This window comes from Protopterus annectens, chromosome 10.part0 (assembly GCF_019279795.1).
Source record: "Protopterus annectens isolate FY-2018-M chromosome 10.part0, PAN1.0, whole genome shotgun sequence".
Classification (NCBI taxonomy): domain Eukaryota; kingdom Metazoa; phylum Chordata; order Ceratodontiformes; family Protopteridae; genus Protopterus; species Protopterus annectens.
Window position 1 is genome coordinate 1,719,329,996 of NC_056744.1, and position 19,880 is coordinate 1,719,349,875.

Here is a 19,880-nt window from a genome sequence, read left to right on the forward strand (position 1 = left end):
GTATGGAACTGTTCATCCTTACAATACAAGTCAGGGTGACCCCTTCACATCTAGTCAGCAAGATCTTGTTTTCTCACATAATGACTTGATGTATTTTCTTGTCTGTAGTGAAAAGAACTCCAGATTGTCTAGTCCTTAGCCTGATTGTTTTCATTTCAAATGACACAACATTTTATATCTTTCATCTCAGACTTCCTGTGTCTGCCTGATATCCTTTTCCTTGTATGGCTTTCAGAACTGAATATAGCACACGAGATGTGGAATGACTGGGATTCACAGAACTCAAGATGTGGGCTTGCCTATTCCATTAAGTGGGGATATTACCTTCTGGAGTCTGTCCTCCTAAGAGTTTAAGCCACCATCTCTTGGCTGATGCTTTGGACCTCTCAGCCATTTCCTAGTGATCCATTCCAGTGTGATTTCCCCACCTGATACTTTTTACCATGTTTGTTATTGTGGCATGTGTGCATATTTTATATGTGTGTACATACTCAAATTTAGTTTTTTTTTTCTGGCCTGTTCATCAGCCTGTATAAGGCCATTCCTCACCATTCATTACTGCTGCATCTGACTTTTTTCATAATTTAAAGAGTTTGATCACATCTGTAATTACTTATCAACTTTGCTCAAGAATTTTGGACAGAAACAAAAAAAAATAATGCAGAGAAGGGCCCCAAAATCAGGGTTGATTTGTAAATCGTACTCTTTCACTTCAAAACTTTAGAGAATAAAAGGATTTGCACCGACATGCATATTTTAGTAATAAGAAGCAAGAAACTGTGTCTGACATTATTATCTGGAGATTTACTAGAAAAGCAAACATTTTATGAGGAAGCGGGCAAAAATATGAGGCAAAGTTAGCAATGTTCTACAAAACCATGGATATTTGAGAGCTTTGTGCATCCCCTTCACTATGTGTTAAACAAACTCATTGTACAGTACTGGATGCAGTACTGACCCATGCAGTACTCCATGAGTCATGTTCCTTATTCACGACAGCACCCTTCTAACCACAACACTCTGTGTTCACCTTTTCAGTCATGCTGCAGTTCAGTTCCTAAGTCTGTTTCAGCCTGACCTGTGTAGGTCCTCATAGCACCCTTGCTGCTGTCTCTGGAACACAAAGTCAGAAACCTCGATTAACTCATGGAGACATCCTCTCCCAATTCTCTGCTGTCAAGTTTTCCTATAACCTAGTTATAAAAACTGAATTAAGTCATACTGACCTTTCCTTCAGACTTGAATTAGTGTTGGTTGTTGCCCTGAAGGAAAATGACCAGGCTTTCCCTTGGGATTTGTCTGCATGACTTTGATTGCAACTACAGTTAGCTAAGCGGGGTTGTAGACCCCCAGATACTTTTTGCTGTCTTCAGCTACTTCTACACTAGCTAGTAATCTGTTGAAGATCCCCAACAGCAGATCCACCAGCATGCTGGTCAGATGTATACGGATAAAGGAATGCAGTCCATCTGGTTCCTACATATCCTTCTTTTGGGCAGTCAGTTCTCTGTATGTATTTTTGCATGCCCATCCACTGCTGTTGCATGTAACGAGGTGCTCTTCCCACTATTCACGAAAAACAAGATAAAGCATTAATTCAACATTTCTGTTTTTTATGTATCCTGTTATCTCCTGCTTGTCCTTACTGAGCTGTACCAGTTCTTTCCTTTCATTCCTGTTTTCTGGTTTATAAACCCTTTTTACCATCCTTGCCCCCCTCTGACAAATCCGTCCATGAGCCTTACTAACCCTGTTCTTCCATTCCTCTTTTCTGGTAAATAAACCTTTTTTACCCTCCTTGACCCAGCAACAAAACAGATCATGCAGTTAATGGCTTTCTATGGGCTGTGTGTCTTATTTTTTGCCTTTATTCATATTTGTTTCATTTATTTTATTACAAACTATGTGAAAGATCATGGAGGTGTAGTTTGAATTTGGAGAGGTAACTGCTCATATGTAATATGAGGAAATCCATTTTACAAAAGGACATATGGATGTCTAACAAGGTTTTCTTAGATAAGCAGAGAGTAGAATACTGTGTTGGAATTCAGATATGCATCATTGAGATGTATTAGGGAATCATGGAGGGAAAAAGGAGGTAGAATTGTTAGGCTCTGTAAGACATTCATTAGGCTGCACAGTTTGTAAATCATTGGTTACAAGGACAGTCAGCCATTGCTTTAACTCCTCGTGATTTGTCCCCCTTTTCATTTCCTCGTATGACAGTGCAGACTTGCATCTTCTGGCTTTATCCATCCACTGTCCTTTAAACTTGGGTATAAAATGTGCCCATCCTGTTCCATGTAATATTGTGCAAATAACACAATGATTTTAGTGTCTTTTCACTGTGTCTGCAAGTACACTGTACAATCTCTGTGCATGTCCATATGTTTTTTGGAAAGACATTAAAGTATATTTGCTGACTCCTTTACATTTCCAAGTATGAAAGTGATTATGATATGTTTGCACTCTGCATGCTTTTTGCTAATGTTTTTATTTTTCATTTGTATATTTATAGGACAAAATAAAAGTCTCCTTATCGGTTCTTGAATCCAAAGCTATTGATCTCAAAAACTTGGTAAACAAGAAAGAAAAGGAACTTGGAGACATAGAGGTAAGTAAACTGGTAGTGATGTGTTGCAGATATCTTGAATGCAAAAAGTCAGTGACAACCCTGTGTTTGCAGGTGGCTGTGCTTGTTTATACCAGACTGAGGAGTGGTGATTCATCACTGATATAGCAGAAATTCCCTGAGCTGAATAAATGTGTTTTTTTTTTTTTTTTTTTTTTTGTTTTTGTTTTTTTTACATTTATTTTATTGAGTTGCACTTCCCTAACGCTTATAGTTATGCTGTACAGATAATCTACTACATTTTGCATGGTCATAAAGCCTTTTTTTTTTTTTTACTGTTTCACTGCATTTTTTGTACTGTTTTAACTGTATTTTCATTGTTAAGTAGTGTTTCATTACTGTAACTGCATTTTTGTTCAATAACTTAACTATAAACTGTTTTTTTTTTTCATACTGAGAGTTGTATTTTCTGTTTTGTGAGTGCTCTATCTATGCTTTCCTGTGCATTTTCTGGGAGTTTTCTAGTCAAGGAGTATAGTCTGGATACAAGTGTGCTGCAACCAGGCCTGGTAGGTTTCCTTGCAGCCATCTTGTGCTGGTAGGGGCCTGCCTTCAGTGTTAGTGGCAGTATCAGGGATTTGACCTTCTCTAGCACAAGTGATTGGCTACCAGGATTAGGTAGTAATCTGAGTTTCTAGTTTCTTCTCTCTTTTCTGGTATTTAAACCCTGTGTTTGCATGGGGCTGCGCTTGATTGCATGTCACACACTGCTGCTGCACTGATTTAACCCATTGCAAGTTATTCCAGCTTCAAATTTTCCCTTACTAGCACTCACTTGATCCTGAGGTAGTGAAGTTTCTTTCCAGCCTCTGTGCAAACACAAGCTACTAGTACCCATCTCAGATCTTTCCACCTTCACCCCCTTTAGCTCATCCCCTTCTCCAATTCTGACAGATATAGACAGAAAGTTTCCTACAGTTTCTTCTGCCAATCTGGTTGATATGGGCATCCTGGGACAGTGCAGCAACTGTACCATGTATATGGACAACCCTCTCTTACTACCACCTAGGAACACAAATTGTGAGAGATGCAATTACATTAAAAACCTGGAGGCTATGCTCTCTCCCTCATGAGCCAGTATACCTGGCACTGAGAAGGTTGTCTGCATAAACACCACACCTCAAATATCACTCACACCAACACAACATACACCCACATATGTGGAGGTACTTAACAAAACATACCTAAACAAAAGAGACCTCAGAGACAAAAACACACCCAAACTCTACAGCCTACCACATCACACACTGCACATGGTCCACATGCCTATGTCTCGCAGTATGACGCACAGGAGATGCTTCAGGTGCAGTTAATGGTTGACAAGACCCCTATTCAAATCATAGTTAGCTACAGGCTCCCAACGTTGACTCAGGACACCCACACCACCTATCTGGACCTCCTTGAATCTATTAAGATTCAACACTACACCCTGATCCTGGGTAATTCTTAACTGTCCAGCCATTGATTGGAAGGGCTACTGGAGAAGAACACACATGCTCAAAGATTCCGTGACTTCATCAGTGCCAATGCCTTGGGCCAGCTGGTTGACATTGTCACAAGAGGTAATGACATCTTGGACTTGGTGATAACTGTGATGCCCCACTACTGGACCAGTAATCAAGGATCCTTGATCCTCATCACTGGTAACAGTGGGGGGTGTTCACTGAGAGATTAAAACAAGTACACACACAGTATTTCCAGAAGCAGCTCTCTGCATCAAGTGCAGTTTCCCTTAAGAGCACACAGAGACCACAGTCAGTCTGGGGCTGGTTTCTTCTTCTAGATCCCCAGTAAGACTCCCCACTGGTCATCTGAGTGACCAAGCAAAGACCTCCAGCACCCTCTCTAACCAGTGCTTCAAGTCCCTGCCCAAGTAGCTGTGATACACACACTTTGAACTTTGATTTACACACACACACTGGGTGTTATAATAGAGCCCCCGGCCGACATGGAGATCCTCCAGAAGGGCCTAAATGAGACTGATGCATGGTGTCAAAGCCATGGTCTCAAGCTAAATGCAAAAAAATTCCTAGTAATCCCCTTTGGAAAAAACAGAGTAACCACAAACTACAACATAGGAGGTAATCCCCTGAAATCTGAAGAAGAAATAAGGGATCTAGGGACCCAAGTAGATAGTCAGCTTTCCTTTGATAACCATGTTGCCAAAGTGGTTAGAAAATCCTTCTATGTGACCTATCTGATCACGAAAGGGTTCGCATCAAGATCTAAGGATGTAATGGTGCCCCTCTACTCTTCCCTCATCAGACCCATTATTGAGTACAATGCACCAACTGGAATGTACCTGGCTAGACAACTCCAGCAGCTGGAGAGACCACAAAGGTACCTAACCAAGAGGATTACTGGCCTCAAACAGTTACCCTATGCAGCACGATTGAAAAAGCTAAGACTGTTCTCTGTTGCATACCGCTTTCTCAGAGGCGATCTCTGTCTAACGTACGGAGCCATGTCCAACCCAGAATTGTTAAACATGCTCCATCTTAGCAAAACCAAATCTACTCGACCTACATGCTCTAGGGATATAAACCTCAACACAACAATGAATAGAACATGCTGGAGGGATAGATTTCCTTCGCAGAGACCTCCCTTACTATGGAACAGGGTCCTGATCTACATAAGACAGAGCCCCTCACTATCACTCTTCAAGAGGAACCTTGATGAGTGGATGGGTAACAAAGTTCACACCGGGGATCACATCAACAGCACTACTAGATAGGGGCCAGGGGTACTAGCTGCTAGTACAAGGGTCTAGGGAACTACTAAAGGGGCGGTGAATACTGCACAACATGGCTGGGCTAATATATGCCTTTGGGCAGATAGCCCAGTACCAACCTATGAACCTATATATAGGTATAGATATAGATATATGTATATATATGTACAAAGTCATAAATCTGAGTGATTCTCGTTTAAACATTTATGTTCCCCAACCTCTCACACATAAGTGGCTTACTTGGTCTTGCATAGTGTTCTGCAGCCCCCTAGATGTAACTGAAGTATTCATTATTGCAGATTTATTATCACTGACCGATTAAAGCTGTTCTGCTTTATAGATGTTCTCCCAGTAAAGCACTTTGGCCTTCTAAGATAACCTGTACCATTATAAATCTTGGATCTGTTCTGCAACACATTAGGCCCATTTGTGGCATTCTGTATTACAAGTCTTCATTTCATTGTTGTAGACTTCATTGATCTATTATTTATCTGTGATCTGTCACTGAAACGGCAGGGTCACGTAATGTCAGAGATCTGTTCTCCAACTTCATAGACTCTCAAAAGCCAGTTTTCAAGCACCCTAGCGAAAAGTCAGCCCTCTGAACACTGGGAGATGCATGCTCTAGTTAAAAAAAAAGAAACTGCAGAAAAGAACAAATTTTAAATGTCTCTCTTCTCCTTTAAATTTCTTTTTAACCCCCCCCCCCAACCGATCTTACTAACTCCGAGATCACAGTACATCAGAGAAAAGGGAATATACTGAGAGTTGTCCATCTTGGATTTAGTATTTCTAAGTCCTTATTGTTTTGGCCATGCAGTCTCAGCATTACAGGACTCAACTCGTGCGGCTCCCAATATTTCAAATGGTTTCTCATTCTGTGTCTGTCCCCACTGACTGTCACAGACGATCTTTTATCGAGATGCACTACAGATTCCATATCATCACATGCAAAGCTCTATGTGACACATTTGTTCTCCAACACCATAGATCAGTATTTCACATTCTGTAAGTAATATATGTTCTTTAACTACAGAGATCACTCTGAATAGATCCGTTTTTGATATTCTGTAAGTAATATGTGCTCTTTTAACTACAGAGGTCACCCTGAACAGTTTTTGATTCCAGATGTGTTCCCCAACATTACACACCCCACATAACTCATTCTGTGTCTCGTCAGTCTCCAGATTTACACAATATGTAATTACAGCTGTATTACAAATTCTTGCAAGATTCAATGACTAAAACACAGCACAGCTGTTTCATTCCACTTGCATTTACTGATTGTTCTTGATGTTTTCATTGTAGAAGTAAACCTTGTGTTGGGCAACCAACTTTTTCCCGTTTCGGAATGCTATGCTACATGTGGTCAGGTTGTGTTATTGCATTTGAATTTTGTTCAGAAATCCTGTTTTTATTGTAAGGTCTCGTACTTTCCTTAGATACTGTGGTATCTCCCTTTGTACAACAATATTGTGCACTTTCAAGGTTAGCAATTGTATCCCTTTGCATGAGTGTGGAGTTAGTATATTTAAATAAGGTAGTCTGGAGAATTAAGCCATACATGTGGGGATTACAGAGGGTTTCTCTTCTGCTGAATAATTTTATGATGCATGCAAGTAACTTTGTTTCATTAGCAAAAGTTAACAGAATATTACTCATGTTGCAATTTTATTGAATTGGCGGGGTCTCTTTGAAATAGTATTCTGTACTGCAGCAGATCCTAGGTTTTGTGCTGTTCCAGTGTTGCTGTAACCCATATAACTCTGCCACCATGATTTTTCCAAATATTCCTGGTAGTCCCAATAGGAAGACCAGTAACTGACTGATTCAATTTTTTCTCTCGAAATTGGAAACCTCTTCCTCCTAGGAGTATGCCCTCTTGCCTATCCAATGTTGTCAGGGAGATGTTTTAATAATCTGAAGCCAACCAGACTTTGTAGCAGAAGTTGGGCTGGCATATGGCCAAATCTATCCAACAAAGAGGAGGCTGCTTGCCTTTCTTCTCATTTTGTTTCTGTCTTCCCAGCTTCAGATACCCAAGAGGGCAGCCAGAACATTGCATTGACTCTTGCTGTATATTAGGGGTCATCTTTATTCTGGATACCCTCTTTCAATACCCCCTGATTAGGGGATCATCCATGGTGGTTGTCCTCTATATCGGCCATACAAGTAGGCCGACCCTGCACTCGGATAGCTTCTATCATGCCGGACTTATCTTTACTCATTCTGCTTTGCAAGAAACATGCTTGAACACAACTGGTACTGTAATGTAAAATTCAACCTTTTTCCTCTGTATTTTTTGTTTCTCAGGAAGATGCTTATAGTTTGGAACAGTATATTATGCAAGAATTTGCAAAACTGCACCAATTTCTTCATGATAAGGAACAAACACTAATCCAGCAGCTTAAGGATGAAGAAGCAGAAATTCTGAAAGAGATGCAGAAAAGTGTTGAAAGTATAAGAATTGATGTTATGGCCACCCATGTGACTGTGTCTGATGCAAGTTTGGAGCTTGGGAAAAAAGTCATAGGAACTCTGAAAGAAACTGAAGAAAATTCTGTTGTGACCATTCAGAAAGTGATTTCCAAGGATATATTGGAACCTGTAAATCAAAAAACTACCTGTTTTCTAACAGTAAGTGAACTTTTTTGTTTTTTTGTTATCTTGGTAATAAGGCTGCTTATCTGACCCTTTTTAGCCATGAGCTGAGCTCTGTGGAGGAGAATAAGACAGATAACACAAGTACAAAGCTTATCTCAATCTTTGACTATATAGTTTGCTCTGTTTTGGTTTGCTTCTTTCCTTTTCCATGCCTTGAAGTTTTCACTAACTAATGAATAAACAACTTCTACTTTGAGCATTAAATGTAGTTAGCTTTAAAATTATTAAACAAAAAGTCCTTTTCTCATTTTTCCAAACTTTCTTTTTCCTGACTATCTTAGTCTACTGCCTATCTCACACACCTTTGAAGTTCATGTATTCATCTTCTTTCGGCTTTTTCCCCGGTTAGGGGTCACCACAGCGGATTATCTGTCTGCTCATGATTGGCAGTGGAGTTTTACAGTATCGAGTTGCCAGCCCGGCACCCAACTTTCCACAGAAGGCACACACTCACACCTAGGGCCAATTTGCAGTGTCCAGTCCACGTACTGCATGTCTTTGGGATGTGGGAGGAAACCGGAGCACCCAGAGAAAACCCACGAGACCACAGGAAGGGCATCTAGACTCCGCACAGAAGGCACCCCAGCTGAGAATCGAACTGGAGAACCTCTTGCTGTGAGGCGGCGATGCTAACTGCTGTACCACCGTGGCCGCGAAGTTCATGTATTCATAATAAACTTAAATCTCTTCACTGACCTCTACAGTTTTATTGCCCATTACTGTATAACTTTCAGGCTTACAGATATTTTTTTCTCACCCGCAGCAGCTTTATCACCTTTTTAGTCTGCTCCGTTCTCCCTCGCTACACTCGGTTGGGCTCAGTTTGCTTCCCCTACGTACCCCCATTTTATCTTAACTTGTACCATTCTATTCCCTATCCCCTACAACAAAACAACCAACCAAATTCACTGAGGCGTCCAACTGACCTAACAACTCAACTTGCAAGCTGCTTTCAAAGGTCCACCTAACTCACTTGTCCCAGTCTGCTGCAGCAAAAATAGCAGATAACTTCCATCCAACTAACTCTACCTTCCCCTAACTTAAGTATAAAAATGCTGCTACTCCAGCCTACTTTCACAATTATACTAAGCATACTCACCATTGCCACATCCTACCACACTCCCCATTCCCATCACTCTGTTTCCCCAACTCTATACTCCTAGTCAATAAACACCCACCCATCAACTACAGAACTGAAGATGGCCTATAGCTATTAGGAACTCAGGCCCTTTTCAGTTACAGCTACATCCGAGGGAACAACCCAGACCCATATATTAGTATCAGACGGGATCCTTACCGCTTCACCCTCACTTTGGCTGTCTCTCAGACAACATGAGTGACCATCATCCCACATTTATAACAAGACAAACTAATTGCACCTCCAAAAATACAGCAAATAAACTCTTCATTTTTAACAGACACCTTTATAAACTACTTCTTATATGATTGGAGTACTCTAAAAAAAGCAACCACTAGAAGATGCTGTTACCCATTTCAGTAAAACAGTCCTTAACTCATAAGAACAAAAAGAACCAAAAGTAACCCTGCTCTGTGGCTCAGCAAAGGAACCAAACAGCTCGTGTTGAATAGAGACAAAGCCTGGAAGTCATGGAGTAAAGATAGATCACAACAAAAATGGCAAATTTTTAGTCAACTTAGAAGTCGATGTAAATGGGATACATTCTTTCACTCACTTCAAGGCAAACATCATCTCAATCCCACATGGCCGGCCTTAGGCATAGGCCAACTAGGCGGCCGCCTAGGGCGCTGCTCTACTAGGGGTGCTTTTCCAGTATTTATTTGGTGTAAATAGACTAGGATGGGGGCACCAGATGGTGTGGTGGGGGGTGCCGTGGAGCCCTTTTGCCTAGGGCACCATTTTACCTAAGGCCGCTCCTGCAATCCCAAACAGTTTGAACAACCATAAAAATCTTACTATACCTAGGTCAAATCACCACCCCATCTCCAACCGCAAACAGTGGCACAGACACCATAGCTATTTAGTTCAACACACACTTCATTCATTCTGTCCTCTCTGTACTAGAATCTAACCCACCCTCCCATCTCTCTGTCCCTACCAGCAATACTCAGAATACCCCTCTCATTTCTTTCCACCAAATACCTACCTCAGCTACCAAAAATTACCTTCAAAACTGCAAACCGCTGCATCAGCTTCTGACAAACTCTGACCAAATTATCTTAAGTTAGCTGTTGATGCCCTGGCAAACTCCATTTCCATACTCATAAGTACATATTTCACAAAAAACTGTGTATCCACTGGGAAAAAATCACATATTATACCACTTCACAAAGGTGGATCGCCACAAACCTCTTCACCTTCCTTCCCTCCCATTGCAAATCTCTCTTTGTGTCCAAAATCTTAGAAAAATGCATACACTCCCAACTCTTAACCAGTCTCATGAACAACAAGCTACTGTCCCCTACATAAATTGTCTTGTAACGCCATCACACCACAGGACAACATCTCTGCTTAGTTTCTCAGAAACCCTAAATAACAACAGAAATGGTGTTAACCTAATGTCATCCTCCCTGCTCTTAGATCTGTCAAAATCACAGTATCCTGCCATCTCTAATCAATGAACTGACCTCCCTATCACTGTCTAATTCTGCTCTTACTTGGTTATTTAGTTGTCTCTCAAATGGACCATAAAATGGAATCAGGACCTGCCCCCCCTTCCTGCCTGTTGTCATTGGAGTACCACAAGGATAAATTCTAGGCCCAGTACTTTTAAATATTTTTACAAACATCATGCACAAAGCCAGTAACCTGCCACCTTAGTACAATATGCCGACTATGCCACCATCGTCTGGCCAGCCCCAACCTTTCCACTACTTCGACAAATGACTTGAGACTCTTTTACTTCCTTAGAATCATGGCTAAAGGCTCATCAGCTAATCTTAAATAACAAATAAACAAAATTAATGCTTTTCTTACCCAGATCTCTTTTAACAACCAGTACACCCTATAATATTGCCTCAACAAACACCAGCACCATAGAAACTGCAACAATTACCAAACTATTAGGAGCAAAATAGACAACAACCTAAAGTTTGATCTGCATATCACCCAGGCCATCAAAAAAGCTCATCAGAAACTGGAACCAAAGCAAATCTTACCTGACAGACTCATCAAGAAAATCCTTAGCATCAGCCTGCCTTCTCCCCTCCCTTTTGTATACATCACCCATGTTCCCCAACATTCAAGCCACCCTACTAAATAAAGTAGAGGCATGCTGTAAAATAGCCAAGTTTGCAGCTAATGCATCCTACTGTACACACCAGTACTTAACACTAACACATCCTACCAGACACACCACTGCTTAACACTGATGCATCCTACCAGACACACCACTGCTTAACACTGATGCATCCTACCGGACACACACCACTGCTTAACACTAATGCAACCTACCGTACACACCACTGCTTAACACTAATGTAACCTACCATACACACCACTAAAGAAGCTCAGCTGGCTAGAACTACCTAATCACCTTACATTCATTTGGCTTCAAATTGCCCACAAAATAATACACAAACCACACATGCGGCCCTCTCTACAAAACATTCTGAAGCACAACTGCCCACCATGTTGCCTTCGCTCAGGTAACCAGAGCATACGTATAGCTTCCAAATCCTGTAATACAGCTGGAGACCCACTGTACTCATCCTGTCATCAGACAATGCAACCACTAAAACAGGACAGCTGTGCATCTAGATTTAAGCACAACCTAAAACAACACCTAGACTCATCCTGACTTTCTTGTTGTTCACACTCTAATTCTCACTTTTTCTCATCTTTGGACCATCACCAACCCCTAACACCCTAGCTGTCCTACCTTATCCTGTAAATGTAAGTGAATTGTATCTGTATTTATAACTGTGTACTACTTTTCATCACTCCTTTGTAAATTAAGTTTGTATATTGCTGTATTTGTAACTGTAACCTGCTTATTATTGTATAACACTCTTACAGACATCAAATTGCATTAATCTCGGTCTTTATTATATTACACATTGGATGATTCTAAAACTCCATTATTAATGTTAAGAAACAGAGTCTTTTTTTCTCTGTAAATTATTTGTAATTTGTGTAATTTTCTTGTAATTGTAATGGAGCTTTTCTCCCAGTGTCTCCACTGAAAATGGGCCTGAGTGCCCAGTCTTACCATCCTGGTAAACAAAAAGCAATAAATAAATAAAATAAATAAATTCAAAGAGGCACGGTAGTAACTAGTGGTGCCAAATGATTTAGAGTAGTGGTCCGAGATAAAACATCGCAAGTAGTGAAAACCAATACAATAAGCCACACAAAAGGGTAGTTTGCAGAACTGATCAAAGGTTATTAGAGTGTTAATAAAATATTAGCTGTTTGTTCTGTATAAAAATATGTTGCATACATATTTACAATTTTTACATTAGGATTTCAAGAAGCACTTTCAAGTGATAATTTTGAACAAGAGGCTATCCAGTTGGAAAATGGCCCTGCTGTTAACAGTTAGCCAGGGGGATTCCTTTAAAAGTCCACTGTGATATATTTTAGAGTTTGCCAATAGGAAAAAGTGACATACTTTATTTTCTGTACTGTAGGTTTCAGTTTTGACTTTATACCATTATTTACACGCTTATCTCTTTCTTGTACTACCTGTTAGGTGTTTCTAGTAAGCTGAGGGGTTGGATTAGATCTTGACACATTTTTGCTTGCTGGAGCTTGACTATGGAGAACTGATAACAAAAATTAAAATTTTCAACTACTTGATCTAGAGGCAGTATTTTTAGGGAAGATCAGTTGAGTTGGCTTAATATAGAGGTATAAAGGATGTTGAAACTAAAATTTGTGAAATTTCTAGCTAGGTTGTATGAGATGATTTTATAGCACTGTTGCATGGCATCTGTGGAATTATAATCACTTAGGAAGTCTGGAATTGAGCCTGTAGCTGAGGTTGTTAGGGGTATTGCTTATTATCTAAACAAGGACTATTATTTTTAGTCTTATTGAATCTCATGACTGACTTAATCAATAGAGTAAAGTAACACAGAATTACTTTGTTAGAGCCTTCATTATGAGTAGTCTATTGTTAAAATCGGAGAATACATGATCTCCATGCACGATTATATTTTTGGTCCATGGTGGTTGTATATCAGTGTGTGTGATGTACCTTTAACAAGCATTCCAGTCAGTGCGCACATGCATATAAGTACTGAGCACATACAAGCGAGTGCCATTTTGAGTGAGCAGCCAGAGTGAAAGCATGTATTGTAGTAGTCAATCAGTTAGTTTGTTTAAATTTAATGTTTCTGCTATCCATCCTGATATGTTTTTGTGTAATAAACTACTTAAATGAACACCCAAACCTCATCGTCTTATTTAGATACACAAGATGAGTGACATGGTGTCAAGAGTGGGATTCGGAGTCAAAACCATGAGGCACACAGTTAGAAATGGAGGGGAATATACAGGAGTGGATCATCCATACTGCTCAAATGATTCGCAAAGAGATTAGAAATTATTTCCAGGTACTAAAACTAGCTTAAATGCTTTTTTTCTCAATGAATATAAAACAAAGCATTCAAAACCCTCATGATGAATTTCTAATTAAATGAAATGTCCCAAACTGTGACATATTGATAAAAATATTTGAAATAATTACCAAAACATTTGAAACAGTATCTGAATTGCATAAAATGTATAAAAAAGGGGAAACGACCATATATTTTTCCCATTGTACTACTTTTTCACATTAACTAAAGCTATTCAAAGTATCTGAAGTGTGCACAATGTTGGCAAGTGTGTGTAGCATTATAGTGCAGTTATTTCACAAAGTACAATCATTACAAAGAATATTTTGCAAATTACAGTCTTTCAAAGAGAATACTGTGGTGGTGGTGGTGTTGCGGTAGCATTGTCACCTCACAGTAAGACGTTGTCCTGTTCTATTCTCAGCTAGAGCATCTTCTGTGTGGAGACATGCGTGAATGGGCGTACCTTCGTTGAAGGTTGTGCATCAGGGCCGGCAACTCGGCACGTAAAAATCTACTGCCAGTCATTAGCGGACCGGAGTTCTGCTGTGGTGACCCCTAACCGTGAAAAGCCGAAAGACACAACAACAGTCTTTCAAAGAGAATATTGTGCATTTGAATATTATTACAAGTACCTGATGTGTGTGCATGTTCGTACATAATTACAAGGGCTTGGTCTGTACTGTGTGTGTGTTTTAAAAGTAATTTGTTGGCATGGCAGAAGGATTTTGCAGACCCGCTCCACTTGTGTTTGATGACAGTATTGCAGAAAATTGGAGACTGTTTGAGCAAAAGTACGATATTTTCATACTGGCTACATTTTCTGACAAAGACGCACATACAAAGGCATGTATTATGCTTAATTTAACTGGTTCAGAAGCCATTGAAAGAGAGCATTCATTTGTGTATGAACCTGTTGTGTATGCAGGGGAGGGGGAAACCACCATATTGTAGTACGGGCTGAAACACTGGAAGACCCTGAGTGCTTAAAACATAAATTTAGAGAAATGTGTAACTCCCAAATTAATATTACAATGGAAATACACTTATTTGACATGAGATCAAAAAAAGATTTTGCTTTTGAGACAGTGATTTAACTTTGAATAACACCATAGAGATTTGTCAGACATGTGAGCTTACAGAAAAGCACATAAATATGCTTACAAATGACAAAAACACGCATGTGGTTTCTTCTAATGCTAATGTTAATAGTATGCAGCACGAGGTTAAAAGATACAAGCCCAATGGCGGGGCAGCTCCAGTAAAACCCAGAGTAGCTTCTGTAAGGCCCAGGGAACATGCAGCAAAGCACATGGGGTGACTCAGCAAAACCTGTAGCAAGCCTCATAGTTATCTCTCTTAATTGCAGTGCTAATGATGAATCCAGACGAGAAAATTGCTTAGCTTTTGGTCAGCAATGCCGCCAATGTAAAAAATGGAATAATTTCAAAAGGCTTTGTAAATCTTAAACTCATTCTTTTATTAAAAAAGAGCATTCTAGGAGGCAAGTTAATCAGTTAGAAAGCTGCAACCCTACTTGTTTTGTTGATGGTGTGTCTGCTTTAGTGAAAGTCAATGAAGTAGCTTTATGGGCAAAAAATGAAATCTTTTGTATTGTTCGGATTAATGGGAGACTTGTAGAGCTCAAAGTAGATACTGGTTCAAAGTGCAGTGTTATGTCAGCAGAATTTTTTTCTAGAATAAAAGCAGGAGAACAACTTGATTTGGTAAAATGTGCAAAACTTGTTGCTTATGGTGGTGAAGAAATTTGAAACCGAAGACTCAGTAGTGCTTTCATGTTACTCTGCTGGGAACAGCTATGACTTGCAGTTTTACATAGTCAAGAGAAAGTGCAGTCATTATTAGGCCTCGGAGACTGTTTGAAAATAGGACTACTTTCATTTAATAAAGAAGCCTACCATGTAAGCTTGAATGACAACAGCTCAAATTTACTCAAATTATTTTACTGAGTATGCTGATATTTTCAAAGACAAACTAAGCAAACTCTCAGTTGTGTACTCCATGAAGTTAGACCATGAGGTAAGCCCAGTCATCAGACCAGCATGGAAAGTTCAAGTAGCTATTCCGAACAGAGTCAAGGCCGAGCTAGACAGAATGGTGCAGCTAGGAGTAATTTGTCCAGTAGAAGAAGCAACTGAATAGATATATTCCATGGTAGTAGCTCATAAGAAAAAGCTCTGATAATATTACAATATGTATAGATCCAAGAGATTTGAACAAAGCACTGAAAAGAACTCCTCATCCAATGTGAGCAGACGAGGAAGTTGCTGCCGTCATGCCAAATGCTACTGTTTTTTCTGTGTTAGAAGCAAAAGATTAATTTTGGCAAATTTTGCTTCATCAAAAATCGTCATTGCTAGTCATATTCCGTACACCAGTCTGAAGATACTGATTTCTGAAAATACCATTTGGAATAACTTCTGACAGTGAAGTCTTTCAACGTGCTATGAAACGCATTTTTTCATGGCTATCCGTGTGCTATTATAATAGATAATATTCTTGTAGGGGTCAGTGGTGAAGTCGAACACAATAGGAACCTCAGGAATGTTCTGGAAAAAGCTAGTGAAGTGAATATTAATCTTCAGAGATCTAAATTCAGGCTACCAGAAGTTACTTATGTGGATTGCTTACCATTTCAGGCTTATGACTAGATTCTTCCAAGCAAACAGCAATTTGTGAGGTGCCAGCTCCAGACAATATCCAAGCCTTACAACGTTTTCTTAGTATGGTCAACTATTTAGGCAGGTTCATTCCAGATTTAAGTCAACTTTCAGCACCGCTAAGGGAACTGACCTGCAAAGATGTAACCTGGTCCTGGTTAAAACAACACCAAAGAGCATTTGATGTCCTGAAACAGAAAATTGCAAGTCCATCCAGTTTATGCTACTGTGATCTTCACAAACCAGTTACTCTTTCCTGTGATGTCTCTAAGTTTGGTCTTAGTGCAATCATTTTTCAAGAGGGTGAACCAGTTTGCCTATGCATCAAGACCTCTTACCCAAACCAAGATGCAGTACACCCAGATTGAGAAAGATATTTTGACAATTGTGTTTGCATGTTCGAAGTTCCATGATTATATTTATTGCCGACCTATCCAGATAAGAAACTGACCACCAGCCTCTAGTCACTATTTTGATAAAGCCAATGCACACAGCTGTTTGTAGATTGCAATGCATGATGCTAAAATTTCAAAAAATACAATATCAATCTTGTTTACACAAAAGGCAAACTACTTTATCTCTGTCACCCAGAAATAACACAGAACAGCATGAGAATGGCCCAGAAATAACACAGAACAGCATGAGAATGAGAAACCTGATTTTGAAGTCATGAAAGTGAAAATATTTTTGTCTTGATGAGCTCAGAACTCCCACAGCTTCAAATCCAGTTCTCCAGGAACTTGACCACTTTATCAGTCAAGGATGGCCTTCAAAGCAGTCTTGTTTACCAGTAGATGTGCAGCAGTATTTTCCCTACGGAGATGGGATTCTGTCAGACAATGGTATTATTATGAAAGGTCCAAAAGTGATTGTTCTAAAATCCTTGCAACAAGAGTATATTAATATCTTAACATCGTGGCCACCCAGGAACTGATTCTACCCAAAAAAAGGGTGAGAGAAGTAGTATTTTGGCTTTCTGTGTCGAAAGATATTGAGAAGGAAATTTTAATCTCGTTTTGTTTGTAACAGTATAAAACTGCATCAACAAAAAACACTTCAGTTAAGCCAGATTCCTGAACTACCTTGGTTGACAGTAGCCACAATCTTTGAGTAGAATGATCAACATTACTTGGTGTTAGTAGATTCTTATTCAAATTAGTTCAAGATTGACCTACATCCTAACCTAACTTCCACTACTGTCATTAGTAAGTCGAAGAGACATTTTGCTGTTCATGGTAGTCTGCACAGTCATTTTTGACAATGGTGCACAGTTTACAAGTCAGCAGTTCAAAAGATGTGCTGAAACGTGGGACTTTGTTCTTGTTATGAGTAGTCCGGAATACCCATAATCAAATGGCTTGGCTGATTGTGCAGTTCAAAGTGCAAAACAGCTGTTAGAGAGATACAAATGTGACAATATTGATGTTTTTCTAAACTTGCTTAATCTCCGAAACCTTCCTCGTAATAGTCAACTTGGTTCACCTGCCCAGAGACTTGTGTCGAGACAAACCAGAACCACATTACCAATCGGTAACCATTTGCTGGTTCTGTGTGCTAAAAACAACAAAACATTGAAAGCCCAACTTCTGAAAAAGTTACCACTTACCTTTCTCTTCCCCATCACACCACCAGCATTTGCTATCTGAGGAAATCAATCTTTAAACTCTACTTTGGTGTAAAAACACCTATGCAAAAATCCTAAACTTTCTGGACATTGTTACATACTTGGGGTCATAACATATGTCATCCCATGGTTCCCTTTTAAATTGCGTTTCCAGTCTCTCTTCCCAAGGTTTTCTAACCTCCTAATGGATCTGTTCTACCTTCAACTAAAGACTCTACCAGAGCAGGCCTTTCACTTAGGACTCCCATATCCCTTTCTGTTTGCCCTTACTCTGAAATTGATCCCTGGTAAGGAAGACTGTCTCTAACCTGCAGTCCAAACTTCTTCTTTGTCTCATATTACTCTATTACCTTTCCCTCTCTCGTTATTTGGTTGGTTCATTTGCCAGTTATTTCCATTAAATTCCAGCCCCTTTTGTCTATTTCTGTACATGTAGTTGTGGTCATCCCTATTGGCAAAAATCACCTTTCTCAATTCCCTCATTTCTTGAACTCCCCCACTCCCACTTCACTTCATCAACATCCCTTTCCACCTTGAATTATAACCTACCGATTGTGTTATGTTGATGAGATTTTAACAGTGTGGCACTAAAATATCCCTTCAAATCAGATGACTTGAAACCCTCTTATTCTATTAGGAAGATCAGCTTATTCCACTTATGTCTTGCACTCTTCCCCTCCCAGATGAATTAATTCAACTATGTATTAATTATTCTCCACAACCTTTTCTCTAGCTGATAAAAATGCATGACTTGTATATAAATCTAAAGGGACTAAAAACATTTTCACTGCCTGCATCTTACTATCCATATCTATAAACAAGAGCTCCCAGTTTCTTGTTTTTTGCCTTGTGGTTTGTTTAGTCACTTCCCACATATCCTTAGCTGCCATTAAAAGAAGCCTTTGTAATCCATACTCCTAAATACTTCATCATATCACATCCCCATAAATATGGGTACTGCTGAACCAGTTTGTGTGTGGGTACATAACTTACCGCTATAGCCTTTGTTTTATCTTCATTACTTTTATGTCCCTAAAAGACTTGAAACTGTCACAAAATATTCCACAATACAGATATGTTGTTTTCTGGGTTTGTCAAGTACAAAATAATATCTACAAATAAAGCCAATTTTTCTTGATTACTATATACCAACCATATCCCTACAATTTCTGAGTTTATTTTCTTTGCAAGTTACTGTAAATAAAAAGTGAATAGCAAGGTGGGAACGGGGACACCCGTGCCTGGTTCCTCTGTTCAGACACAACTTATCATAGAGGACCCCTCGTATTCCCATCACTTATGAGTAATGGAATGCATTTGAGAAACTTGTCTTGGCCTGTTAATGTGTCATCTTGTATGCATATATTTCACATGAGGCATGGAGTTTATGTATTATATGTGTGACTGCACTGTATTTTATGCATATCTTAGCTTTCATTTTGTATATATTTTTCTTTTCTCAGTACATTCTGACATGATCTTTGAATGCAGATAGGAAAAGATTAAATCTTAACTATTATGTTCTGAATTTTGGTATGTACTTAACTTGTACTTAACATTGGTGAAGCACCCTCCAAGAGGAAAAAACGCTGAGAGAAGAAGGGAGCCACTTTTGAGATTTTAAGTATTTTTTCTCTGTTTATTTGCTAAGTTTTTCTGCATAGCTGCCTAGCTTGAGCATTTTCTGGCTTGTTAAACTTGATTTCTGTATTAGTAGCTGTATTTAGAGCACAACCAAAAGCTGTTTGCTGAATTTCCTGTTTGCACTTAATTTTAAATCGCTTTTTTCTTAAAACTTGCATATTTTCTGTCCTTGACCTAGCACTCTTGTGTGGGGTCATTTACTGCACTGTTATAACTTGATATTACTTGTGAACCTCTGCTATCTCTGTAAAAAAAAAACAAAAAAAAAAATCTTGCTTTTTTCCCACTTTTCTGAGAGTTAAAAAAGTTCAGTTACAGGCTTGCTGTTCCTGAACTGTTTGAAAGTTTCTGTGAGGCCATTTT

General features: G+C 39.3%; 1 protein-coding gene across 1 annotated transcript in view; it reads left to right on the plus strand.

Annotated features, from left to right (window-relative positions):
- Window positions 1–2,511: 2,511 nt before the first annotated feature.
- LOC122812762 (zinc finger protein 391-like) overlaps window positions 2,512–19,880 on the plus strand; it is a 117,895-nt gene continuing 100,526 nt past the window's right edge. Inside the window, exons 1-2 of the mRNA XM_044084838.1 lie at window positions 2,512–2,614; window positions 7,677–8,000. Of these exons, the coding sequence (XP_043940773.1) occupies window positions 7,707–8,000 (294 nt within the window). The 5' untranslated portion in view covers window positions 2,512–2,614; window positions 7,677–7,706. The remainder of the gene's footprint in view (window positions 2,615–7,676; window positions 8,001–19,880) is intronic.